We start from the raw sequence: 25,948 nt of genomic DNA, 5'->3' as shown, positions 1-25,948 counted from the left end.
ATTGGCCGTGTTTTCAGATACGAAACGTTTGCCAGAGATACGAGAAGAATGGAGATGCAACTCACTCATTGGTGGATGAGTAGATGGAAAGTAAATGCTGAGTGTCTCCATATTGTTTAGTGATAGTCTATGTTCCATTGAAGAGTTCTCATAATGGTAACTCATTCTTCTATCCACAAAACCTTGTGAATATCCAGGCTCCCATACTTTGTATAGTCACAAGAATGTGAATACGGAGGATCCTATAGTCTTCCATATAGTTACTCCGCTTCATTCCATTCGTTACACTCATTCCATAGTGATCTACTACCTAGTCTTTGACGTCGGTAGGTCATTCATCCTTCCGTTGCACTCCAGTAATGACCTTAATCCTACTCTTCCTTAGGCTCCTATACTGCGTATACTCGCCATTACTCGCTACGTACATGACATTCACGTATTTGCATTACTAAAATTTAAATAGGTTGGGGTGATATCATAAAGACTTTTGGTGTGTCCTTGTAAAGCGAGTGATAGTTTGATAAAAGAACAAATATTTGTACAAACGACATCATAACGGCGTAGATGCTAAAGATGGTTGTTACGTGAGGAAAAAAACTTACTTCTCGATATATAAAAGTTTGAGACATATAAATGCCAGCGTCACGATACTATTGAATCTCAAGACGCTACGATAACCCATGAGGATGCCAGCAAACACGATTGCGTAGTTGAAGATGGCAACTCTTGTCAATTTTAAAAAAATGATACTATTCTTTGAAAAGTCTATATGCGATTTCATACGTTTACCAAAATAAAGCACAAAGAGGGTGTAAATGGCCATCAAGTAGAGCAGTGACGCGTACTTTTTGGCGCCAGACGGCTCGCCCCTCGTCGATGTATATACTACAAGCGGTCTCCCAGTCGAATCATCAAATACTGAATCTATAGTGTGAAATGTGGGCTATATAAATGAAGCATAGTGCTGTCGACGGTATAAGCCAGGGGCAGCACGGGTCCCGAAGAATGAGGGAGTAGAGCGACTAACAGGAGTTGTAAAGGCGACCGTAATGCGTAGCATGAAGGAAGCCTAAATTGTCACTAAGGAAATGAGACTAACGGAGTAGTGACCATGGCAATTTGTTCCCCTACTGAATCCTGTGAATACAGATTCATCCGTCCAATGATGAAGAAATTTCTCTATTTGCCACCAGTCATTCATCCATCCTAGAGACTCCATACGGTCGTCTAGTACTCCTATTATGTTATTGCATTATACAACTCGATGCTTGGCATATCCTAATGGTAACTCATTCATCCATTCTTATTCTATAGACTCCCTATGGTTGTCTAGCCTCCATAGTTCGCCCATGTTAATAATCACAAGACTCCTTAAGCTCCCATAGGTCGCCTTTACAGCTCCTATACTAAAGTATACTCGCAACTTCTCCTCTATTCACTAGGCTAATAGAGTCTCCATCACTCTTCTTTAAGCTCACTACGTTCGCCAATTCGCTACACTCATTCCATAGTGACAAACTACCTAGTCTCCGACGTCGGTAGGTCATTCTTCCTTCCGTTGCACTCCAGTAATGACCTTAATCCTTCTCTTCTACAGGCTCCCAGAGGTCGCTCATGCTCACTACTCCGTAGCTCGCATAGTCCCTCATTCTTTTGGACCTGTACTCCGCTTCGCTACGGACACCACTTACCATCGCTCGAGACCATGGGTTTAGTTTCAACATTAATGGAATCCACGGGTAGTCCGACATTTAGCGAATTATTTGGGTAAACAATCTGGGTGGGCGTGGAATCCTGCAGTCCGTCGGCCTCTCCCTGCGAAACGAGCGAGAGAGTGTTCCTGTGCCAGACTGCTGGCCTTCCGTCCTCCAAATTCTCCAACAGCAAGCGATCACGCACCATTTTAAAAACTGAAGCCCCAAAGGACAGCAGCGGCCCCACCGCCAGGAATCCCGGAGGCCTCAGCCCTCGGCATCCGAGCTGCAATCGTCAAAGTCCTCCAGATTCGGCCTACATTTCCATCATTACGCACGTATGGCGGGAAAAGATACCCGAGTCCACTCAGATCCTCGTCATTCACACACATCTCCGGGTCACCTGAACATGCACGATGAAAATGCCTTGAATGTATCGATTTTGTGCAACATTTCGCAACACGTTCATGGTATTCGGAAAGATGGAATTATTTCCCGCAAAACTACCGAAAGGGCGTTCAAAATGGTCGCTCTGGCGGTCAGAAATGGCGGTGAACGAGTAATGGCCGATTTTCTGTAATCTCAGCCATAATTTTGCAGATGTTTTGCGGTACATCGTCGTCACAATGATTATTCCACGGGATTCTGCCTACACATTTGACGTGGAGGCAGTAGTCTCCCCGGAATCCGTGACGTTCTCCCCGCTCTCTCTCATCTCTGGGATGGGAAGATTCACTGCCATTTTCTGTCCTCACTCCATTAATGTGTCCGCAATGTATAGAATAGCCCATAGAAGGCAAGAAGTGGACCACTTGCTAGGGCATTAAATGAACTGGTCTTACCTTGTTGGCATCCATCTTCATCACTACTGACATCCCTCTGAGGGCCATCATCACTCCCATCCCCCTTATCATCTTGTCTTTGAGACCCCTTTTCTCGTTCCTTCCATCGTCTTGTGACCCCTTCTTCCTCTTGGACGGTGCATGCAACGTCGTCCATCTCCCGCTGCTTATCAAAGTCAACGAGGAATTGGTGGTTTTGCGGCAGTTTTATCTTGCCGCTTTCTGCAATGTATGTATAGATTGAATGATAAACAAACCAATCTCTTCATATAACCTCGCCTTCTCCTCGAGACGGGTCCTTCTTGCCTCGGAAGTTGCAAAGTTTTCAAGCTTGTCGATCTTGTTTCGCTTGTCAACACCAGGGTTTTTTAAATCAAATATATCCTAAATAAAAGTGTGAGAGTGTTATGAATAGGCATCTGCCCGAGGTATTAGTGGCTGTGGGTAGATCATTGGAGTTGCCTTGGTATAGAGATGAGTGTTCGTGGTGGAATGTGGATGGATAAATGTGAATGGTGTGAGCTTAATACTTGTATAGTGAGCCTGTATGACCTTTTAGTTTCGTGGTCCTAGCATTCCAGTATACCAACAAGAGAGTAGTCTAGAGAGGGGAGGGTCTCTATTACCTACCAAGGGTAGGGAGAACATACTACATTATATTCATAGGGGGAGTATCTGTGAAGTATTTTATAAGCGAGCGATTATAAATGAGACTATGGAAGGCCATTTCCACGCAACAACACCGATGAGACCTCCCAACCCTGCTCCGCCTAATCCAGTTCCAATGCCAATTCCTACCTTAGCTTCTACAGAAAGTCCAGTAGGTTCATTGCCTTGTGGGAGAATCTTAGTCTCAGTACCAATACGAGTTGGAGGATCCTTTACTGGGTCCCATTCGTTAGAGTCAAGATATCTCCTTTGGTACCAGCTAGTGGATGATCCTTGTGTGTCAATTAAGAGTGGCCTAGTATCTTCATCCTTAGGATACCAATATACATATGCAGTAGATGTTGTACCAGTGAGTGTTATTCCAGTCTGCTCGACAGTATCATCCTCGAATCCGGAGAAGCCACCAGAAGCAAGATGAAAATGTAGGTAATATGAGTAATGTTCGTTGGTACTACTCCTTATTACCATAATCTGATCAGAACCACAACCAGGACAATTGTAGTAACTAAGACTAGAACTAGGCTTCTCAGAGATTTTTACGACATGAGCCCCTGTTTCTGTCATACCACATTCTCATTCGCATCTATATTGCATTAATTTCTCCACAACCTCATTCATACTATCCTTCAATCATCCATTCATATTAGTACTCATCCATTAGATCAACTACTCAGTATCCAAGCTAGTATCTAGAGTATCCATCCATAGACTCCTAAATCTGCCTAACCCAAGGATCTCCTTTAAAGCTTTGGTAGAGTTTATAACCCTTATATCCCAAGAAGCCAGTTAATCCGGATCCTGCAGAAGTAGCAAAAAAGTATCCAATAGTAGCAATAACAGGAGCTTCAGCGGCCCCAGTACCAAATTCAGCAGCTTTAGGAGAATCAGGAGCTGTAGGACCAGGAGGGTCGTAGAGTTGCGGTGAGGATTGAGTAGATCCAGTACCATCTCCATCAGAAGCAACTCCACCTTGAGTAGTATCAGCTTTACTATCACTAGAATCAGAACTATCAGATTTACCATCACTACCTCTACCAAGACCATCAGGGTCTCCTTCAACATTAGGTCCTATAAGTCCATTACCTCCAGGAGGACCATCTTTACCAGGTGCTCCTACAGCTTTAGGTCCAGCAGCACCTTCAGCAGGTCCAGGAAGACTGGCAGCACCTGGTCCTGTATGTGAGGATTGAGTAGGTTTGTTACATGTTTTCAAGTTTTGACAACCGAATAGTCTTAGTTCCTCCACAAGTTTTTTAAAGTCCTCATTATTACAGTCTTTTATGTTATCTGGATCCTTTGATATACCCTGTACCCTCGTCCATTCGGTATTATCACTGGAGGGCTTCTTGTACCAGCCCTTAGCTGGGTTTCCACCCTCGATATATATTAGTACTGGATTGCGATCACAGCAGAATACATATACGGCTTGTACACTAGTCATGGGAAAGTTCAACTCGGTGGACTTTATACGTCTTCTTTTACTGGGAGTACTAGCATTGGTACCTTTAGGATAATAGTTAATGCCTGCTAGTCTACTGTTTCCAACAGAAATATCGTGCTTATAGTATTCAATTTGAGGAGAAGCTGGAACTGAGTTCTTAGTAACAGTGATCTTCCTTTCTATCAGACTATGCTTATTGCAACGGCAACAGTATGGTTTTTTACTATTCCATACAGCAAAGGATGCATTATGTGATATATCCATTGTGACCGCATCAAAGTTCGAACAGACTAGGTCATTTAGTGTTCTTTCAAAATCATTATTTGTGAGTGGAGGTCCTTGAGGTCCAGGAAGTTGAGTCCACTTATTAACACTACTATCCTTTATATTGGCGTAGTACTTAGTTCCACCTTTTCCACTATTTTGTATCACTTCCACTAGCAAGGATGTCTTAGGTCCACCCTCTTCATGCTTCCAGTAATAGGCGGAAACGGAGGTAACATTCTTTATGTCATGAATGATAGATATAGGAGTATTATTCTGGATTTCCTTTAGTATGAATTCTCCTCCAGTCTCAAGAATATGTATGTACTTGAAGAAATTTGCAGCGAGTCCTTGGTCAGGAGGACAGAAAGATCTTCTAACTTTAATTTTAACATGATTATCTCCAGTATAAGTTTGTCCAGGGTCCCCATCAGTAGTTGGCTTTTGTGAGAGATCTATGGTTACTCCTTCATCCGTCATTATTACCAGAGTTCTCAGAGCAACTCCCTACTCCAGCACTCACCATCCATGTTCAGTGAGTATGCTCCTTCAAAGCTCTGAGATCCATGAGAATCTCAATGCGACCAAAGGGAGCATACAGTAGAGATAGACTCCCTCACAACTAGCTCACCGTCAGAGAGACTATCCACAGAACAAGATGAGTAGCTATCAATACAGTCTTCAGTAGTACAGTATGGAGGTTCCCTCTAGACATAATGTCTATCCTGTTAGTGGTCCAGACTCACAGACACAGTTGACAGTGTTTCCTATATCATGCTGAATTCCTCTAGTGTGTATCCTTGTAGGAACATTACCCCTTCTGGCATATTAGTAGACCGAGCCTTCCTCCACCAGAAGCTTCTCTTCCGTATTACATCCAGATTCCAAAGCTTCCCTCTTTATTCCTACAAGACTAGACAGTAAATGGTTTACCAGCGCCTATCTCAACTCATAATGTGCTCATTAGTTCACACAGCGCCCATCTTTCCTCTGATTGTAGGCTCCAGTCTGACTAGTCGCTCGGCAATCCCGTCCTCGGACCTTTACTCCACCCACAAATGCATCTCATCTCCATTCATCGCCTCTTGTACCCGAAAATTCGCCAAGGAGACCCAAAATGTTGTCACTTGTGGTCGAATCCACAGATTGAGGATTGATGGCCCTCAAGTTGCCATTTTTTCTGCCTAAAAATCAACTAACCACTCGTTTCTTGCTTCTCTTTTCTTCGTGTTTCTCCACGTCCCGGTTAATGTGCTTGTCAATGATTTTGTTCAAGACGCTAATCGACCCCTTTGGCACCGAGAGCGTTTTCGGCTTCCTGGGAGCCAAAGTACTCTCCGTAAGCCAACCGTAGGACATTTTCCGGGTTAAAAGCTAAAGGGGCGTAAATGGACCGAAAATTTAAAAGTAAGGTCAGGAAAATAGCCACTGCTGCGACCGTATGGAGCAGGTCTGGTGAAGGGGTACCTAGAAGGGTGTGTAGAAGATGTGCGATCATAGGCTTTAACCGAAGGGGCTCTCTACAAGGATGGAGGAGCGTAGTAAGATGACTATCCGACTGGAGGAAGGATAGCGGTTGTGGCGAGTACACGAGCATAGCGACTAAAGGGGTCTCGGTATGAGATGGAATGATTTGCGGTATGAAGAATGGTGGTCAAGGGATCGCATGCATTTCACTATTTGGGGTAGAAATGGATGGCAGAACACGGCTCCATATGAGAATATGATGAGTTCTTGAGGGAGAATTGATGGAGTACTAACTAACCTGCCCTATGTGTAGGGGTTGTATATGTGCGTTGTTAGTTTCTACTCTTGTAAACCCTACGGATTTTTACTTTCCATAGGTTTTGGGGGTCTTTAGACCTTCTAGAAGCAGCGGTTCTCCTACGTTTAATGGAATAAAGAAGGGTAGATGTGACACCTAGTGGACGAAATGGGACAGAAATATTCTGTTGTTGTTGATATTAGTCAGAATAAGAAACTTGGGAATGACACAGATTGCTATAATGACGGCAGTGGTAATTTGGTAGGTCTCTTTAGGAGGGACCATTACACTCTAGGTGGTGAAAAATTCCATGGATTCAAGTTCTACAAGCACATATTACCAGATCAGACGTTCAACAGTTACTACTTCACGGAAATTCGCTACGCATGGACTCCACAGGACGAATTTCCTGGCCTAGATAAATATTCAAGTGTTTCAGTATACTACTGGGAAGCTGACTATGACAACCTCTGTCCCCTATTCCTTGAACTGGGTGACATTGACCAGCATCCCAAGACTTTATACAAAGCCTCTGGCATACGTAGTAATGACTGGACTAAGCTCGAACAACAGTCTCATGACACCATAAGAAGGGTCTTCAAAAACACTGTGGTCATCAACCTGCAAAAAAGTGATGGAAAGAACTACACTCCATATCCCTCAAAAGATGGCTTCAAGGATGGAAATGAGATTAGTGAAACAAAATTTCCCAGAATGACGGTGAAGGAAGAGAAAGACAAACCCTGTCAAGGCTACGTCACCATTACTCAGCAACTGGAGGGGATACAACATATGAACATTCTCTCAACGTGGAACACTCACAAGAATAACCATATACGCTTCAAAGAGTCCATCGTACAAAATAAGTACAAGAGTGCCAGGATCTACTACAGTGCCTGCAATACTGCATACGGTGGTGGAGAAAGTACTGGAGACCCTAATCTGAATAATCCTCTCATCTTGGAACTGGTGAAAGATGGAGAAGGCGTCTCAGAATTTTACACCATCAAGAATCAGAGATGGGAGAAGGATCCAAATATAAATACGAATAATTTAATTGAGAAACTAGATGAGCAAAACTGCAAGTTTAATAACATCTTTGCAGTGGATATCTCCAAAACTACTGAAAGCTACTCATGTAAACCAGACTGCGAGAAACATGAGATTACTGTATCAGAATATCCCACTGGAAATATTCCTGGATACGGGAACATACAGCACGTTCCTAAACAAGGCTACGGTGATATACTTGGTAGAATCAAGAAAGGAAAGTCTTCCCTTACACTGGAAGGACAGGATTTTCCAATACCAAGAGTCTCTCAAGTGCTCCTATACTATCCAAAATGTAATCCAAAAGAGCCCATTCTCCTCCGTATCTACCATGGAAACGGGGGTAATGAGTGGTTTAAGAGAGCATCCATTAGTGGTAACAAATGGATAAGAGCAACTGAAGAAGAGGTAAACAAAATATCCACAGTAGGCCGCGCCGGGACACGTGTCATTAGGAAGGTACTAGATGACCTTAACTGCTACCTCAATCAAGCGGTTACTGTGGATATTACGCAAAGCAATTCTACGAATAAAGTTAATGGACAGTATTGTTGCAATAACCATTACCATAGAGGGGCTGAAAAGGTCTCTGTTACTGCCAGAAAAGTTGCTAATACTATTGAATACTACAAACATGACGTTAACACTTCTGATGGATCCACAGTTGTCGCTATCAAGTATTACGAAAATAGTGATACCAATACCCCCAGTAAAAGAATAAAACTCGGTGGCCTTATCTTACCTACCAAAGAGTCAGTAAAGGTCTATACCTTCTACAGCAACAAGAAGAATCCGGTACTAATTTACTTGGACTATGACGGACTAAATAAAGATAATATTAGGGGATGGTACGAGCCAAATCACTCTGGCGGTGATCAATGGACAAGGTTCTCCAGTGTACTCCCTGAGGATGGTCCAGATAATATCAAAGCTAGTACAAGCAACTTGTACCAAGTCATTAAGGAGCTAAAGTGTAGAATCTCTGGTCCCGGTGGAATATGTGATACAAATTCTAGAGTGAGAATAATCTTTGAACCTACTTCATCCTCATCTCCAGAATCGGCTGCTTGTGGTCAGGGTGATGGATATGGAAATGGTCAAGAAAAATCTGCTTCCGGTTGTGCTAAAGTCCCTCCTGTTCTAAATCTTGGTCCAGTACAAACTCAAGAAACCGATAAAAGTACAGAAGAACGGAAACAAGGGGACGACCAGGATGAAGATGTAGAAAAACACCTTGACGATCCTCAAAAACAGACTCCAGACTCTGGACTTTCTGAAGAGGTGAAGAAGGGTCTTGAGATTGGTGGATACACCCTAGGAAGTATAGCCACAGTGGGAACAGTAGCTGGTCTGGGAAAGGCGTTTTGGGGCACCATAGCTGCAATATTCACCGTTGCTTTGTAACATAATACTACTCTCTCCCATTAAAGACCCCATCTAACTCCCTTTACGGCTCCAACCAAGCAATCTCCACAATGTTATTAGAAGATCAAAGATATCTTACGTTTTATCCATGTCATTAATTTGTCAAGACTCAAGGTCTTTGTCTAATTTGTCATTGCAATGTTTAGAGTATTTACACGGTGAGACTATAAAACTGCATGCATATTATTCTCTACTTTTAAGCACCTATAGAGACTTTCCCGTAACACTTATTGTTAGAATATGCCATTTAATTCTTTTTATCCATAAATACTAAAGTTTCAACTGGAATTTATGCAAGAGTGATAACTGTGAAAAGGTAAAGATCTGAGAGAAGTTAGTGGATACCAAACTAATACAGTATAGATAACTAATAAAAATGTAACATGAGCCAGGTGAAAGGAGTTACCATTGATATCGGAAAATTACCCGGAAAAAACCTTACACCTTATGAAACTGAAAAGAATAAATACTACTACAACGATGATGAGCATAGAGAAAGGGTGGATGTTATCCTAACTGAATCTCTTCAAAATCTTCCTGAATATGTAACACTCACATATAAACCAAACAATCCTGAAACAAAGATAGCTAATATTGAATATAATGGACAACCTAAGAGTGAGTTTGACAACGATTTGAAGGATTGTAAAAGTGTGATGGTATATTATTGGTCAGGAGATGGAAACTATAATGATCCCCTGGTTCTCCAACTTGGTGATGATAATAAATACTACACCAACCTTATTAGTCTGGTGAGTGTTGATAGAGATTCAGGCAGTCTCCTTAAACTTCTAGATAAGTGGAGTTGTACGTGGAATTCTGTCCATCCTGTTGATATTATGCAAAAGAAAAGCTCTTATAATTGTTCTTCCTGTAATCAACCTAAGATCAACTTAACCTCTTCACTTGTCAACAATAAATACACTAAAGTTATTCATTCGGAATATGCATCATTTTATAAGATTGTTGGGAGACTAAAGAATGGTTCTCAAAACATTACTGATATTCCAATAACAAAGAACTTTTCTAAGGTTTGCGTTTACTGGTATCCGCTGAATGGAGAGGAAAGCAAGCCACTCCTGATCCGCCTGCCAGCTCCTAGTACTGATGGCAATTCCAGTGGAAACCTTTGGTACAGGAAAGAGTCTTCCGGTAATAAGTGGACCAATGTGGTAGTCAGTCCACCTTCTAGTCCTGATGATTGTAAGGGTATCCTAAAACTTCTCAAGGAGATATCACCAAAAAGTGAAGATGAAGGTGAAGTAGAAAGTGAATGTATAGACCCAAACGATGAACAAATGAATAATCAAGATTCTACGTCTTCTTCATCCTTATCCACTAATCCCGTTACCACTACCAGTACACCCGGGCTTTCCCATGGAGCCATAGCAGGAATAACCGTTGTAAGTGTAGGTACAGGTGGAAGTGCTCTAGGATACGGTAGTTACAAGCTGTTTTTATCCCTCAAAAATCCAACTTAATAGAGTGCCCCGTTCTCTACATTCCGGTAAGGTCATTAGGTTTCAGCATACCAGACCCATAGAATTTTGTTAAATCAGCGATTAAGGGGTTCTATCCTTCTGACCATGCTATAATTTAACCTAGAGCCCATCCTTTGTTATAATTTGCATGCTTAATTAATGGTAGTTTCTCTTACATGCATAGGTATAATGATGAGTGCTACATGTCTGTAGTCAGTCCAGTTTGCCAGTATGTATCTCCTAGGATCTAATGAGAGTTGTAGAAGAGAGTCACTGCCACGCCACCAAAGCGTTCTATGGTCAATGAGAGACGGCAGACTTTCTTTCTCATAGCACCTTCACCTTTTATAACAACAAGAGAGTCTCTAATTAATGTCTATGTAGTATGGATGAATGTGATTGGAGAGTGAGTCCATGAGACCAACTTGTCTATTCATAAGAGACTCAAGGATGGTAGATCCTTCGCAAGTACCCTAAAGTCTCTCAACAACATTAAAGTATAGAAAATCTTGTGAAAGTTTCCACTCAAAAGTGTTTAATGTGTAGTCCATGAAGAATGAATAGGTGATGTCGCAAGTCGGGATAATTATCACCACTAACCTCCATTATTTTCTCAGCCAGAGGAAAATTCTCTCCATACCCGACAGTTTTCTGTTCATAATATTCAGTCACTATCATTAATGGATGAGGATGTGGTAGGTGTAAGAGTATCATTGAAATAGACGGGAGTGTCTACACATTTTGGGCTATGGCCAGTACGGCTAGTAAAAGTCACTAATGCAGTTTTATAAGGATGAAGAATAAAGGATAGGATAATTAGGTTGTATAATGGTAATAAGGAAGAGGGAAGCTACTCAATCGATTAACTAGAAATTATATTAAGGAGAAACCTAATAAGGATAGTAAGCATACTGATAGTGGTAGAGCTGTAATCATGATTCTCCCTATGGCTTCCGTAAATTTGTGCATAAATCAAACTCAGGTCAAAAGTTTCGTTTAGAGTCTATAAAACATGGTTAGAATGATACTGAAGAAACCCTAGACTTTAGACCATGCACAAGTGGCCTGATAGACGAAATAAGTGTGTATTATGAGAGACAAAGAGCTACTGATCCCCTCCTACTTTGCATTAAGAAATCTACTCCAAATCCAGGAGGGAAGCCTGATTACACTTACCGCTATTACTGCAAAGGTGACGGATGCTGGTACAGGTATGCCTACAATGGATGTGGAAAGATACCAAATGGAGGCACTGGTACTGGACTAGGTAAACTGCTTACTGAACTTAAGACTCCTGGAAATACGTTCGACAGTAATAACTTCTCAACTTGGCGGTTATATAGTGAGGAATCTCCGATCTGATAATAATAACTGTTATTACTCTAATACCTCTCTTTCATACCTTCTCATACTGATTTATTCCTCCAATAAAACTCTTCTTCCTTCCATCTACTTGGTCTGCCAGTATTAGATTACAGGGTATCCGGGTTACCCTGAGGACATTCCTGGAAAGTACCATTTTTTATAATCTTTGGAGAATCCTTATTGCCCAAAATACTCTAATTTATGTAGTCTTCCTGGTCCGATTATAGACATGCTCTTCCTTTGACCCCAGATACATACAAACATTCCTCCTATAGACCATGCAACTATTCATACTAAGGAATCTAACCCTGTAGACTCTATGGGACAATATCAGGAAAGATGAGATTATTCTTGTTACTATTCACAACATTCCTTATCAGAGCATATTATTGTGTTTCTCCAAATTCGAAAGGAGATGACAAGCCTCTTCCAACATCACAAGAGAAACAGAATCTAACAAAGACAAGTACTGGAGCTAAACCTGTTCAAGGTGTTGAACAACGTCCTCAGAGGCAACAACAAACAGTAGCTTCATCTACTCCTAAACCAGAAGAGCTTACTTCTCTATCTGATCTCAAATCAAAGGTTGACGCTCCTATATTAAAGGTAGGGGAATATGACTTTTCAGCTCTAAAGTCCAAAGCAGACTCCACTATATTTGATGCAGTTGGAGATTATGAAGGCGAACTTCCAGTTTTAAGGTTGACACCTAAGGTCGGGGTCACAGCGAAAAGACTTGTGTTTGATGGACAGACACTTTGGACATGTCAAGGTCCCAATGATGCATGTTTATCGGCCATCTTCTACCTGGGACAAAGTGGGCCCGTGGCTGCTACATACAGCGTTAAGGGAAGAAAGGTATTCGAAGGCTACCGTAAATTTTCAGGTGGACAATGGACTTCAGTAAATAAGGAAGGACTTGATGAGTTACTTGAAGAACTCAAAAAAGACTTAGGAGATGCTAAAAAGTCTGATGAGGATAAGGCAAAACATCTTCCTGAAGCAACTGAACCTAAGAATACTCCTAAAGAATCTCCTGAAGATATATCTCAAGAACATGGAAATGAAATAGGAAAAGAGAATCATGACTTATCTGATGATACACATAAAGAGAATCCCACTACTCCACTTTCTCAGCCAGCGGTAGCTAAACCTCCTGCTAAAGGACCTCCTAGTGGACAAACCGCTAACTCTGATCAAAAGGCTAAAGATACTCTTGAATCTCTCCAGCAAACAGAGACTGCTCCACATGATCAGCAAACTCCTACTGTTAAACCTAAATCTCAGAAAACAGTGTCTCCTGGTACTCAACTAACTGAAGCTAAGCAGGAGCAAAAGCCGGCTGCAAACCTCCAAGGTACTTCCGAGAATGTTCAAGTACAAGAGGAGGCTAAAGAGGAACAGTCACTTACCCAAAGTACTCCAAAAACTACCAAGGAGAATGTAAAAGAGAAGTGTAAGCCTGCTGATAAATATGTTTCCTCTAAACCACTAGGTCCAGCTGTTTTGGATATTACTAAATTGGACAGTTCCAAATTTAGTTCCTTTGAGTACATATATGATGATAACCTAACCCAACTAATTGCTCCAAATAAGGATACTACTGTTACAAGGTTAATGAATGATAAGGAAGAAGTGTGGACTCCTGGAGAGAATGAAGAATTTGGCTACGCAAGAGTCTATCTAGATGAGAACAGGGAGCCAAGAGTCATCAATGTTGCAAGTACAATTTCTTCAAGGATAGAATACAACTACTTTGCAAAGAATGGAACCAAATGGGAATGTGCAAGAGACCATGCCGAAAAGTTGAAAGCTCTAAAGGTCGTTCCAACTAGCAAATCTGACATCTCCATTGATTTAGAGAGAGAAGAGGACACAGATGAATGTAGAGTACTAAACGTTGAACTCATGAATGTACCAACACGGTTTCACTTACCCATGCCAGAGTATCATGCCAATGAAGTAAGGTATGTTGAAGATCTTCTATGGGCTGCCTCCGGTAATGAAAGGTGTAAATCTTGTGCTATATACTCCAAGAATGATGTTCGTCTGCTCGCTATTTTTATAAAGAAAGGTGACGACTTGGAACATAAATATTTTGAGAAAGTAGATGAAACATGGAAAGATCTCACTCATGAGGCTTTCTTCAAGAAGTATAATGAAATGAGAAATGCCTAGATGTTATAGGTGGTTAAATGTAGTTAAAACGTTAATCCATAAATATGGTACCTACCCTATTTCTACTATTGATAATATTTAAACGAGCGGAAGGGACTGTATAAGATAACCAAGGAGGCCTAGGCTAGCAAAAAAGAGTTCATAAACAGAAGTCAATATTCAATAATAGACCAGAGACAGAGGGCTTTACAAAACCATGGAATGTATCCAGTGGACATTTCACAATGCGGTAGTTTTATAGTATCGTCGAAAGAACCCAGACGGTTGTCTGTGGTCCATAAAGACCCTAATTTCTACTATACGCATCCATACGTCTTAGGCAGGTTCCCAATTATAGTTGGTGTTCGGCTCATTTCATCCAGGGAGAATATGGACAAGTTAGAATTTTAACCCATCCAAAGTGAGCATGTCTAGTGTTCCTCCATGGACGGTGGATGTTCTAATGCAACAAGTGAATATATATCTACAAGATTGATGTTTAAATGAGAAGTTGTGTATAGCAGATGGAGAATAAAGGGGACTACTAATGAGTTCAAGTAGTGATGTCGCGAGTTGGGGTAAGTACCGCCACTTAGTTCATATTTGTTCGTCATTACCCTGCATATCTGCAGAGAATCCTATCAAAATATTCCACAGAATGGAGTAGTAGGACGTAAGACTCTTGATGGAGACGGAAAGGAGTTACGGAGGACTCTGTCTACACACCTAAGGTGGTACCAGCAAAGGTTACAAATGCAGTCTTATAAGGATAGAGAATGTAGTATAGGATATTCTGAATAATGGTAAGTGGATGAGGACCGAGATTATGGAATCTACCATGTGGTTGCCACGAATGACTGACTAGCCTGTAATATATGATAATTTGTTCACAGCAGAACAGAGTCTGTGACCCTCATTTATCTCAGAGTTTTGAATGGGCATACTCTCTGAACATGGAGGATGAGTGCTGGAGTGTTAAAGTTAAATGTAGATGAAAAATGCAAAGAGGAGACTGGACAAAGACGCAGTTGTTCAGGTAATGAACCTGGTGAAACAAAAGCCAGGAAGAATATAAATATTCCTGTCACCGGTATTGTTGCATATACACATTCCAGTAAAATATCGTTGATCCCTAAGAAACATCTAGGTAATAATGAGAGTCTAGAAGGCAAACAACTCATAGAAAGTGTTACTAGTGTCTCCGTCTATTACTGGGACTGGGAATAACATGCAGAACCACTTGTTATATAGGTTGTCACGAGTAGCGGTTCCACGGATACAGAATACTACTATAACGACGGAGATGGTAGAGGGGTGCAGGGTCAAAATGTTTGGAAACGTCATAGAGATTTATAAAAATTAGTGCAGGAAATCCTTGGTGGTCGCAATTTTGCTGGAAATGGGCGCATGCCCCTTGATCTTGGAACCCCTGACAAGATTTTAAACTTTACTCCTCATGTTCCAGAATCTCAAGAGCTACAAAGCCTCTAACTTTGGGCCTAAAGTGCAAACTGCTAATAATTCACATCTTTGGCATTATCATCAAAGATCTGCCGATGTCTCATTCAATAAATTTGCTACCAATGCCCAAGATGTGGCTAATGCTGAAGGACAAGGTACTGAATCAAAATTCCAGAGTCAATTCACTCAAGTTGCCGTCAACAAAATCTACCTCCAGAATACTCATATAGTGTCTCCGATCTTTCTATAGCTGTATAGACAGCCATTCAACCGTATACAATCCCGACTGTCGTCATACTCTTCCATTTTGGTCCATATGCATCTTCTTCTTGTGGAATGAGTACTCCCGGTAAATGTTTGTATTTGTCATAACATAAATACACTTGTACACAAGAGACAAGGATGAATACAAGTCAACCTTTAGCGAACCCGTTTAACGCTCGTAAAACCCCCCTGTATGTTTGGTATTTCTGCAAATATGTGAAAATAAGGCTCTGAATGGCATTAAATATTCCCGGAGGAAGAAGAATGCACGGAGGGTAACCCTATAAGTGTGTGCAAATAGTCTCGCCGATATTCACCAAATTTGTTACACATTTTGTAGAAATGGTGATATGTTGCCATGTTTTGTTTTTATCTCTTGTGTTGCCCGGTATTTGGGCTAGTAGTGTTAAACACCCTGTGATAAGTCTAGACATTGGAAGAAGGGTAACTTATAACAGCGCGGGTCATGATATCAATGTGAAAAGGCACGAAAGAGATGGCCAAGTGTTCTATTATCATACCCTAAGTCGGCCATCAAAACTCTCAGAAATTACGGTAGATGGACACTACATTCATGCTGACCTATTCCCCCTTGAAGACGAACTTATTCTCTCTTCCTTGGTCTACTGGAGGTATGATAGACCAGATATGCTAACTCTAAACATGGAAAGGTCCCAGGTGTTTCTGTGGAACAACGGGAACGGGAGACTGGTTCCACAGGCATCCACTCTTGACAACTACGGAAAAGGTGATGCTAATGCCAAAGTCACACTGGACGTTAGTCAAACCAGAGGGTATAGTGCTGAGTGTGGATATATGAATGTGAGGGTGGTGGAAGAGACAAACTTACCGGGTTACAAGGTATATCGCCATAAATCTCGACCGTTCCTTTTGGAAAAGGTAACTGATGGAGGATGGGACCAGTTCGGTATAACTGTCCCATGTGAAATAACCAGTGCTTATGTATACAAATGGGATGAGAAGCCACTGATCTTAAGGTTTGAACTTTTCAATTTTGATACTATCTCCTTTGTCTGCCTGATCAACAGGTGGGTCCGTGTCGATATTCCTGGCCCTGGTCATCCTGGAAGATACCACTACATGAGAAAATTGCTGAGTTATCTGAATTGTGCTAGTGGTGAGAGTGTTATTATACAACTTAGGAACACTGTAAACGGTCATACCTATGCAGATAAATGCACGTTCCCTAACCTACCAACGTTGAACGGTGCAAGCATGCGTTTGAAAGTTATACCAATGACCGGTCATTTGCAAAATTTCAAGGAGTTTAAGCACACATCTAAAGGTGGACATCCATTTGAGATTAGAAGAATAATGTATGACAAGCGAGATGTGCTAATTGATGTACCGAATAAGCCCGTGGAAAGTGTTTCGTTTATTGTTAAGAGTACGGGAAACATCTTAAACTCTGCATTTCAGGCTCTTTTAAGAAGTGACCTAATGGATATCATTGAAATACACTCGGACATTTATGAGTACTACAGGTGTGTAGGGGGCCTCCATTTTGTCAAGTTTGCAGAATCCAATGTACCTCTCAGAAACAAGGGCGAATTCCGACATATTGAGAATTATGTACTTGTCTGGAAAGATGGAAAATGTGTAGATACAGGGCTCAAGAAGACAAAGACCTTGGCGTTGTAAGAAGAGGCACAAAGGGGTTTATAATTTGTCGATGGTTTATTTTCTATGGATACTTTGCTATAGCTTTGTAGATACCTTGAGGATGAGAATACACCCATAATTAGTCTCTAAAAATTGGCCATTTTTATGTGACTATATATTCCTGTTTCATCTCTCTGAAGACGCTAAGTCCATAGTTGTGCATTCAAATGGTAAATCAACCTCATTGAAATTAGTGTGGATGAGCAGTGGATCTGACTCTGCATGCACCCCTGGAAAAGGGAGTCCAGGGCAAATGCATTCCTTTTGGAATTATACATCTCATGGTAAGCATGCGAGGGATATATACTGGTACCATCCTTATGACCATTGCAACGAGGAGACTAAAACGCTCCGGAGATTGTCTCGCACCATAGCTTCTCACATGAGCGCTACCCTATCGTAATATCACAAATCCAGTTCCTAAAGAGCAGTAAATGACGCAATAGCCCACAACATTCCCTTGTAGAGTCCCCTGTCCTCGATCGCTAGTCGCCCTTCCGGCCCGAGCTCAGGGCGCCAAGCCTGCTCTCAGCGGACTATGCGGACCCAAACTCGGATCATCAGTTCCTGTATCATTGATAAGGGCAATGGCCAAGCTATGACCCATTATCACGCCCAGAAGGGCTTTTAGGCCACCCTCTGACCCGGTAGACATGGGGACCAGAGGAGGGCCCTTATGACGTTTATTTGGTAAATAAACTCGTCGAGTATTTAAATTACATCTAAAAGTCTTGTATAATGCAGTTTTATGTCAATGCAGTCAGTGAGAATGGAGATTAAAGATACACATTCGGTTTCTCCAGGTTTCGCGGGGCTTTTGCCGCTAGAAAGACCTCCAAAGTACTTTGGGGTTGATGTCGACGGGACTTTTCACACGAAGAATGAGGGGGCGTGGAGGAGGAATATCGAGGCTTTCGCAGAAGTCAGGAAGAGAGGGTTCACGCCCTTCTTCTCTACAGGTAAGAGTAGCGAATGTGCTACAAGGTGCAAGAGCTAGCGATGACGGTATATTTGGGTGATGGCATGGAATCTCAAGGCCAACAGGGTCCTCCGACCGTCCACGAGATTCATGGACAGAATAAGACTGGTTGCCACTGGAAGAACTCTCCTCTCACACCAGTTGAGACATGAATGATTACTACTATGGAAGGATGATAGGAGTTAAGGAGGTACTATGAGAGGAACTAATGTAGTATACTAGTGAATAAGATGTAGTATGAGCCAGGATAAAACTGTAGACATAGACATTACTAAACGTCCTGGAAGTGGAGTCAAATCAGATGATAAAGGATACTATTATGAAAGTAATAGTGGAAAGTTCTTCTAACGGATGAGTGGTTTCCTGACCCAGAGGGTATATATAGGAAGTTTACTCATACTCCCGAAGATGGTTGTACAATAGGTGATATTAATAAGGGAGGAGCATCTCAGACTGGATTTCCTGATTTAGCTGTTTATAGCACTATCTCAATCTTTTACTGGTCAGGGGATCATACTTTTAACAAACCTCTAATCATCCAACTTGGTACAGGAGATAACTACTATAAACACGATGGTAGTGGTAGTACTTGGACTAAACGGACTAGTATAAATGCTGGTAATTTAAGAGATGCACTTGACAGACAGAACTGTGAGAGGAATGGAGCTCATATTATAGATCTCTCTGACAAGGGTAAATCTACTAGTCCCACTACTTACGAGTGTCCCAGTTGTCGTAACAGACAGAGAATCCAAGTATCATACAACAGCGACTCCGGAGGTACCACATTCTATCAACCTTATCGTTATCGTTCTGGTTCTAGTTTCTCAGTGACTACTTTCAAGGATAACGGAACCGATCAAGTTGGGCTTCCATCTGTTAAAGGTTCTCAATTTACAACTATTTTATGGTATTCTAAGGATGATGTGCGGAGCAGACCACTTTTGATTGGCCTCTCATCCATTGAAGGTGTGTCCAACCTTTGGTACCAAAGAGAGAAGAAAGATAATACTTGGAAAACATTAGATGGTGATAAAAAATTAGACCCAGGTGGAGAAGAGGAGGATGACAGTAAGATCTTAAGTCTTCTCCAGGAACTTCACGAACAGACTAACCAAACTTGGATGTCCAGGCTTGCAACAATGTCTTGGACAGAATGGAGTCCAACGTGAGGAAGTTCCAGCTTCTGACTTATCTGACCAGGTTCCTGATACAGAGTCAGAGACCAAGATTCTTCTACAAGGCAATGAACCTACTGGACTTTCAACAGAAGCAATAATATGCGGAACAGTCGGCGGCGCAATAGGAACGGGAGGTGCCGGTTTTGGTGGATATAAGCTATGGCTTGCCCTAGCGGCTCGCTTGTAAAATACTTCACTCTCCTTACCCTTGGTAGGTGGTAGACTCTCCCCTCTAGACTACTCTCTTGCTGGTATACTGATACCTGGAAGGTAACTAGACTTCATAATGTACATCCATTCTTGGAAGTTCATCTATTAGGACAACTAATTAATGGACAAAATCGCTTAGTTCAATCTTGCCACCATCTTTGCTATATACACGTTAAACACTCATTTACAGGCCGGTCCTTAGTTTCTGCATTAAGACTTGTTGGAGAAGAGTTCAAGGCAAAGACCGGATATCATGGTTACCCTGGAGTGTATAATAACGGTGCCGTAGTTTATGATGGGAATGGTAGTATAATATCCTTGGGTGTATTTTCTAGGGAATTCATGGTAAAATTTTGCGACTTTTTGACTTGTGAAGGTTTGGTCGGTAAATGTATATTCTATACGGACAACTATGAGTTTTCTCTTGTGGAGGTTGACGATGATCTAAGATTCGTTTTGCAATCTAGGCACCTGGGACTTCCAGAAATAAAACCAATTGATGAAATTCTGGAAATGTCCATTGTTGGAATATCACTTTTATGTAAAGAGATCAATATTCCGGGTCTTGAGAGGGATGTTGATTATGTTGAGAAACATGTCGAAGATGATTTTTATGATTTAAGCACTCCCAATACAACAAAAGGACAGGGAGTCGCAGTTTTATTGGAGCATCTTGGAGCTACATTTGTTGACTTTGGGTATATTGGTGACGGAGACAACGACACTGAGAATATGGATCTCTCTAGTCTTTCGTTTGCAGTTGCCAATGCCCCAAATCATGTAAAAGAACATGCCAAGTTTGTTCTTGATATGACATGCGATGAAGCTGCGGTTGCAGAGGTATTCAAACGCATTTATAAATTGTAATGTATGTATGGTCTACTGAATTAAACATTTAGAGTTTCAGGTGCCTTTGATTCACCCACAAGTCTTCCTTGGTCCAAAATCAGTACACGATCACAAAGTGTCAATGACTCTGTATGATGTGCAACGATAAATATTGTACAGTGTGAAAAGTGTTCCTTTAGCAATACATGCATTGGAACCATTTCATTCTCAACGTATGCTGCCTCATCAATGAGCACTAGGCGTAGCTTTTCCCTCTTGAGATACAAGCGGGCCAAGTTGAGGTACTGCAAATAGGAATCTGAAACGACAATTGAAGAGTCATCTGTACACATACTCTCCCAAGACTTTTTAATTCCAACTTGGAGGTCCCGTTGCTGCTGACCACCATTAAATTTTGCAGCAATGCCCTTGACGAATCCGTCGACTGAACATGCTTCCAGTGCGTTCCAAATGGCTTCGTCGCTGTATTTTCCATAGGGATCTACACAATCCCGCACGGTCCATCCAGCCAAAAGCGGTGGTGTATGCGGAATGTTTCCAACATAGTCGTCAACATCCTCCACTTGTTGAATATCAACATCATCAAGCAAAATTCTTCCGCTAAATGGTAATGAACCTGACAAAGCCAATAAAAGTGTTGATTTTCCTGCACCAGTTCTACCAACAATTCCAATCATTTGGCATGCCTCTGCGACAAAGTTTATCTTTTCCAATGATGTTTTATGCCTTGATTTCTTTTCAGTTTCCAAATCTGCATCATAGTCTACACTTAGATCAATTACAGTGACACCTTTACGTTCTCCCAGTTGTTTTAGTGAGCTAACCTTGGGACTAGTGCGTTTTAGGGAAAATATTCGTTCATCCTCAATCCTATACTCTGGGGACATTCTCGCAAGTTCTTGTAGTCGTTGTGATGCGCACATTTCAGACTCCAGTTCAACCATACGAGATAGTGTAGTCTTTAACAATTTCGCAAACTTCATGGAATATGTGAGTGCTAATCCGACATCTGGACTTACAATTTTTTCTCGCACGTCATCAATCACTCCATAGACAATAATCCTATAAATTAGTGGTACTATTGGCATGAGAATGTTTATAAGGATTAGCGGATATGCAATGAAACGCAACCTTATGATTGTCCAGCTCCCAGAAGCGTATGAAAATAGCTTTGTCTTTTGATGGGTGTACAACTTTGACAAGAATAGCTCCATTGTATATTCTTCTCGCTTGCTTGTACGTACAACATTTGCTCCGTTTATCGTCTGACTCAAGACAGAAACCAGCGAACTTCTAGATTGTAGAGTAGCCCTCATGTTCTCCATGCACATTGGAATGTAGTTCCGGAAAACCAATGTATATGACAAAAGTATCAAAATAGGCATGATAGGAATAACCCACATACTTAAATAACACAAGGAAATTGCAGTAAGAATGACAAAGATAATGGTGGAGGAAGTCTGAGAGAAACGTCTAAAAATGCTGTAATCAACATAAGACTGATCCGTAGATAACTTGTTGTTGATGCTTCCAATTGGAGTTTTGTTTAACTGAGAAACTGAACAATTTAATATACCTTTAAGGGCTGATTCATAAACCTTGTGGGCTGCATTCAAAGTACCCTGCGCCTCTATTAATGAACGCCACAAAAATAAAACAATTGTGGCACTCGTCAAGAATGTAAAGGTGTACAAATGGTTTAACTTTTTTTCAGTGTTTTCATCTTGCACCGTTTCAATACCATCCGGGTGATTTGGTTGAATGATGGGCTCAGTGCAAACTTTTTTCTTGCCCAGAGCAGTCCATTGTGTAATTACCATTTCTCCTCCAACATCAAGTGTCATGGCGATTGTAGAAATCATCAAAAGTAAAACAACGAGTTTTAGATCAACCTTTTTCAGATACCATGCAAAATTTTCAACTTTAATTGCCCCCCTCGCACATTTTTCAATGCATTCGTCATCATTCACACAAGACTCATCCTTGTAGATAAATGACTCCTGTTTCACGCTTCCACTACCAAAAGACAAGACTTTAAAGTCTGAACTTGTTACCTTGATCAACTCATCTTCATGACTCTTGTGGCAAAATTCCTTGCATTTAACACTAGTTTCTCTGATAACATCCGTTCCTATTCTCGCTGATAACAATGCAGAGGCTGTACTGACTTGTGATATTCTTGGTGAATCCTCTCGGTAAACAACTGACTTCTTTCCCGCCTCAATAGTTTTGGTAAAGGCGTCTGAATCTTCTGGGAAAGTTATTGAATCATCAATTGAAATATTAGAAGATATACAAGAGAGGAGAAATGATGCATCCGAGTCTATGCGTTGAGCGTCAATACTTTGATCATCTGATTGGGTTAAACATTTGTCATCCTCAATTGAGAAATATTGAACAATTTCTGGAACATTGTCATTCTTGCCAAGAGGGGTTTCCAGTGAAACAATGCTCTCTACTTCTGACAATTCATCATTACTGCTCGCTCCATATGAGTTACAAACACCATCAATGGTAATTCCATACATGTAATCACAACTGCTAACTCCAGAAGCGCTCATTCTAGAGGATACATTACCATGAGTTTCCAGATATTCGGAAATTGACTTACTTGTCAATTCCATTGATCCATCATTCATGCTATAAATGAAAAATTGTCCCTCTTGTGCAAATGAGCCATTTACAAGTGCAAAAAAGTTTGGTTGTACTACAAGTATAGTTGAAGCATCCTTTAGCATTCCAAATGGTCCAAAAAGGCGATTAAATACCCTTGTGCAAAGCGAAGGATCTAAAACTGAGAATACATCGTCCAAACAATAAAGTGTGTATTTTTCATGAAATGAATAAAACTCCCTAGTTTCATCTGCATTTTTAACAACATTTTCATATGCTGTAATCTTCATGTTATAAATGGTTCTTGCGAGAGAGATTCTAACTCGTTGCCCGGTACTCAAATTTTGTCCTCCTTCATCCACTCTCCTAAAGTCTCCCTTATCCCAAGACTTAAAGTCTATATCAAGTTCTACAGTTTTAACTACATGAGAATATAAGCATTCATTATATTCGTGTCCAAAAAGAATAATTTCACGTACACTCCCCGCACTTATCCATGGATTTTGACCCACATAGCCAATAGGTAACGAAAACTCTAAAGGAGGCACAATGCATCTTCCACTATAAAGTGTACAGCTACCCATTATAGCTTGAATAAGAGAGGATTTTCCAGATCCGCAAGGTCCAATTATCATGGCGATCTGTCCAATTTCCAGTGTAAGGGAAATATTCTTCAAGTTAACTTTACCGCTTCTACAAAAGGTGGCATTATCCAGCTTTACTACAAATGGATAGTCCTCACAATAATGGCAATCTTCCCAGTCCTTTTCTATCGTTAATCTCTTTTTGATATCTCCAGTCTTCCATTCGTTATCCAAAACGCTTTCCATACGCTTATTGATAATTTTGTAATCTATTGGTAAAAGGATTGTCGATTCATATGTTGCTTGTCTTTTTGCACCAACATTTTCTATTACATCGGCTGTACTATTAATTCTCAAAATATTTTTGCGTTTTCTAAATCTCCCAAAAAGAAGGCGTGTGCGTGAGCGAGTCTTGGGGCTATGAGAGACCAAACTCTTTAAAATTTGCTTGTACCACTTCTTTTGTACACGTACTCCATTAACAACCTTTCTCTTACTCAATTCATCATAACGTGTTTTAATATGGCAGTCTAACTCCTTGCGGTATATGAATGATTCAACGCGATTACATGATACCGTCGTTTCCAAATGGTCACTAATGTCTGAAGGTATTTCCTTGAATGGTCGAATAAAATAATTCAATGTATGCAAGAGCGGAATGGAGAAGCTAGGATCCAAAGACACTCCATACTCTGCAATTGAAATTAAAAACACTGCAAGAGCAAGCATTTTGGGGAGTGAGGAACCCAACCACGATCCAATAGCAGTTAAATATGTTCTTTTAAGACAAATTTGAAGTTCATGTATTCTACTATTTATAATGGAATCTATGGCCAAGGGAATCCACCTCAATAATCTCAGATTTCTCAAATCTTCAAGAATCGTTTGGGTCTTAAAAATACGCAAATCCATGCGGTGTACATACCGTTTAATCATACGAGCACTCTGACACTCTGCGAGGAGCATTAAAACTGTCACCATGAGAATAAAGCAGATCCCCTTGATGGCTGTGGTAGCTACTTGAGAGTAAAGCCAAGTACCCACAATTATAATTTTCAGTGGAACAGTCATTAAATGCACAAGTTTTAAAATCCCCCAAGCTACCTCTGTTATATCAAACAAGGCCAAATTCATTACACTCAAATCATCCTCTACATTTGAAAGTGTGGACCCATTTCTATCACTATTATCAAAGAATTTTGCAATTCCTCCCCTCCTCTTCATTCTTTCCCGCGTCACTTGGTCATTAGTATCCTCTTCAACATAGTCCTTTGTGATAATTCTACTAAAAATAAAGGAAAACAGGAGGTTTTCAATTCTACAAACGATTCTATGACGATAAAGTGGTGATGCCCATCTATAAAAATATCCAACAGTTGTACCAAACATACAATAAATGCTAAAACAATGTAATTTAAAATTGCTCCACTGTCTTTTGGTAAATCTTGCTTCATAATTCGCTGTAAAAGGTAAACGTTAATAACCTCAAAAATATCTCGTAGGGCAGTGAATACAATGAGCCAGATTAAAGAGTGCCTAAAGACTTTCATAATTGACAAACGTGTTCTTCCTACCACACGTTCCAAGAATCCACTACCATCGCTATTTCTGCGCTGATTCATGTAAGATCCAAACTCCATTGCTGTAAACTGATCAAAATCGCTGTCTGGGAGGCTGGGATACTCTTCAGGTTTTAGTTTACCCTTGCAACCCATACTGATCCACTTGGTCATCCAGGAGAAGGATAAAAACTTGAAATCCGTGCTCTGACTATATGATATATATCCATTTTTTCTAGAATATTTTTCTTCATCCTTGCGATTATAGTTTCCCTCCGGGTCTTTCTTTTTTGAGCGTGTTTTGCAGCACTTCATTTTGCATGCACAACTTTTGACAAACGATTCCTCTCGTATTCACAAGCTACCTCCTTTTTCTTATATAAAACCCTTTATTATTTGTAAACTTGAGTTC

General features: G+C 40.9%; 10 protein-coding genes across 10 annotated transcripts; 5 read left to right on the top strand and 5 right to left on the bottom strand.

Annotated features, from left to right (window-relative positions):
* Positions 1-455: 455 nt before the first annotated feature.
* BEWA_049540 (conserved hypothetical protein) lies at positions 456-1,905 on the bottom strand (the record flags this gene model as incomplete). The annotated part of the gene is made up of 3 exons (XM_004831882.1): positions 1,692-1,905; positions 603-924; positions 456-567 (listed from the first exon to the last, which is right to left on the bottom strand). Exons 1-3 carry the CDS (start codon positions 1,900-1,902, stop codon positions 456-458), a joined length of 645 nt encoding a protein of 214 aa, XP_004831939.1. The 5' UTR covers positions 1,903-1,905.
* A 548-nt stretch (positions 1,906-2,453) lies between these two features.
* On the bottom strand, positions 2,454-3,184 carry BEWA_049530 (hypothetical protein; the record flags this gene model as incomplete). Its single annotated transcript, XM_004831881.1, has 3 exons — positions 2,454-2,758; positions 2,794-2,920; positions 3,167-3,184. The coding sequence occupies 3 exons, from the start codon at positions 3,182-3,184 to the stop codon at positions 2,454-2,456; spliced, it is 450 nt and encodes a 149-aa protein (XP_004831938.1).
* A 39-nt stretch (positions 3,185-3,223) lies between these two features.
* BEWA_049520 (hypothetical protein) lies at positions 3,224-3,673 on the bottom strand (the record flags this gene model as incomplete). Its single annotated transcript, XM_004831880.1, has 1 exon — positions 3,224-3,673. One exon carries the CDS (start codon positions 3,671-3,673, stop codon positions 3,224-3,226), a length of 450 nt encoding a protein of 149 aa, XP_004831937.1.
* A 244-nt stretch (positions 3,674-3,917) lies between these two features.
* BEWA_049510 (hypothetical protein) lies at positions 3,918-5,390 on the bottom strand (the record flags this gene model as incomplete). The annotated part of the gene is made up of 1 exon (XM_004831879.1): positions 3,918-5,390. One exon carries the CDS (start codon positions 5,388-5,390, stop codon positions 3,918-3,920), a length of 1,473 nt encoding a protein of 490 aa, XP_004831936.1.
* Positions 5,391-6,843: 1,453 nt separating this feature from the next.
* Positions 6,844-9,129, top strand: BEWA_049500 (hypothetical protein; the record flags this gene model as incomplete). Its single annotated transcript, XM_004831878.1, has 1 exon — positions 6,844-9,129. The coding sequence occupies one exon, from the start codon at positions 6,844-6,846 to the stop codon at positions 9,127-9,129; it is 2,286 nt and encodes a 761-aa protein (XP_004831935.1).
* A 404-nt stretch (positions 9,130-9,533) lies between these two features.
* On the top strand, positions 9,534-11,173 carry BEWA_049490 (hypothetical protein; the record flags this gene model as incomplete). The annotated part of the gene is made up of 1 exon (XM_004831877.1): positions 9,534-11,173. The coding sequence occupies one exon, from the start codon at positions 9,534-9,536 to the stop codon at positions 10,629-10,631; it is 1,098 nt and encodes a 365-aa protein (XP_004831934.1). The 3' UTR covers positions 10,632-11,173.
* A 1,162-nt stretch (positions 11,174-12,335) lies between these two features.
* On the top strand, positions 12,336-14,174 carry BEWA_049480 (signal peptide containing protein; the record flags this gene model as incomplete). Its single annotated transcript, XM_004831876.1, has 1 exon — positions 12,336-14,174. The coding sequence occupies one exon, from the start codon at positions 12,336-12,338 to the stop codon at positions 14,172-14,174; it is 1,839 nt and encodes a 612-aa protein (XP_004831933.1).
* Positions 14,175-16,220: 2,046 nt separating this feature from the next.
* On the top strand, positions 16,221-17,540 carry BEWA_049470 (signal peptide containing protein; the record flags this gene model as incomplete). Its single annotated transcript, XM_004831875.1, has 1 exon — positions 16,221-17,540. One exon carries the CDS (start codon positions 16,221-16,223, stop codon positions 17,538-17,540), a length of 1,320 nt encoding a protein of 439 aa, XP_004831932.1.
* A 755-nt stretch (positions 17,541-18,295) lies between these two features.
* On the top strand, positions 18,296-20,798 carry BEWA_049460 (haloacid dehalogenase-like hydrolase family member protein; the record flags this gene model as incomplete). Its single annotated transcript, XM_004831874.1, has 2 exons — positions 18,296-18,520; positions 20,122-20,798. Exons 1-2 carry the CDS (start codon positions 18,310-18,312, stop codon positions 20,796-20,798), a joined length of 888 nt encoding a protein of 295 aa, XP_004831931.1. The 5' UTR covers positions 18,296-18,309.
* A 20-nt stretch (positions 20,799-20,818) lies between these two features.
* Positions 20,819-25,851, bottom strand: BEWA_049450 (ABC transporter, ATP-binding protein domain containing protein; the record flags this gene model as incomplete). The annotated part of the gene is made up of 2 exons (XM_004831873.1): positions 20,819-25,262; positions 25,304-25,851. The coding sequence occupies 2 exons, from the start codon at positions 25,849-25,851 to the stop codon at positions 20,819-20,821; spliced, it is 4,992 nt and encodes a 1,663-aa protein (XP_004831930.1).
* Positions 25,852-25,948: the final 97 nt, after the last annotated feature.

Source organism: Theileria equi, assembly GCF_000342415.1.
Source record: "Theileria equi strain WA chromosome 4 map unlocalized gcontig_1105316255041, whole genome shotgun sequence".
Lineage (NCBI taxonomy): Eukaryota > Apicomplexa > Aconoidasida > Piroplasmida > Theileriidae > Theileria > Theileria equi.
Note: the sequence above shows the minus strand (reverse complement) of the source record. Positions and strands in the feature narration are given on the sequence as shown.